Source organism: Buceros rhinoceros, unplaced genomic scaffold, assembly GCF_000710305.1.
Source record: "Buceros rhinoceros silvestris isolate BGI_N320 unplaced genomic scaffold, ASM71030v1 scaffold24121, whole genome shotgun sequence".
NCBI lineage: Eukaryota > Metazoa > Chordata > Aves > Bucerotiformes > Bucerotidae > Buceros > Buceros rhinoceros.
Window position 1 is genome coordinate 1940 of NW_010392824.1, and position 734 is coordinate 2673.

The window sequence follows — 734 nt, forward strand, 5'->3', positions numbered from 1 at the left end:
TCACTGGGCATTGGCCAGTGTTGCTTGTTGGGTGGTGGATGAGTTTTTGGCCAATGGTATTCCCTGAAGGCCTGTGGGATTTCTGCCAATGAGACGAGTCGTTCAAAGACCTTCCAGCTCTGTTCGTTGGATGCTCTGCTGGGTGTTGGCCAATACTGTCCATTGAGGGAGTCCACTCTGGGTTGACCAATAGTGTCTCAGCGACAGTGCTGAATAGTGACGCCCCACGGGCAGCCATCGCGTGGGGCCTTGCTGCTGCCCACGGGGGCTCATCGCTGTGGCCCGCGTCCCCTCTGAGCAGTCCCTGGAGCCACCGCTCTCGGGGGAGCGCCTGGGCACATGGTCACCACGGGGCAGCCCTGCCTACCCCATCCCCCCTCCCCCTCTCTCCCTGCCCAGGAGGTGCCAGTCCCTGCCGATGGCTCTGTGTGGGCACGCGGCGTGTGCCCTGGATGGTGCCCTCTACGTGTCGGGGGGGTGTGACAAGGACAGCCAGTGCCAGGCGTCCTTGCTGCGCTACATTCCGGGTGCGCCGGCCAAGCTGCTGGCCCCTATGAACGGCCAGCGGGCAGGACACATCATGGAGGAGGCGGGTGGGCAGCTCTACGTGGCCGGGGGGCTGTGCCAGCGGGACGGGCAGACTGGCTACAGGGACCAGCTGGCCTTTGAGGTCTACAGCCCCAAGCTGGACAGCTGGGGCCTCCTCAGCCCCCTGCCCCCTGCCCCACTAGTGG

The 734-nt window shown here is 65.0% G+C and overlaps 1 protein-coding gene across 1 annotated transcript in view; it reads left to right on the forward strand.

Annotated features, from left to right (window-relative positions):
* KLHL33 (kelch-like family member 33) overlaps positions 1-734 on the forward strand; it is a gene marked incomplete at its 5' end in the record, with an annotated part of 2977 nt that overhangs the window by 1879 nt on the left and 364 nt on the right. The window contains one exon of the mRNA XM_010144655.1: positions 400-698. Within this exon, the coding sequence (XP_010142957.1) occupies positions 400-698 (299 nt within the window). The remainder of the gene's footprint in view (positions 1-399; positions 699-734) is intronic.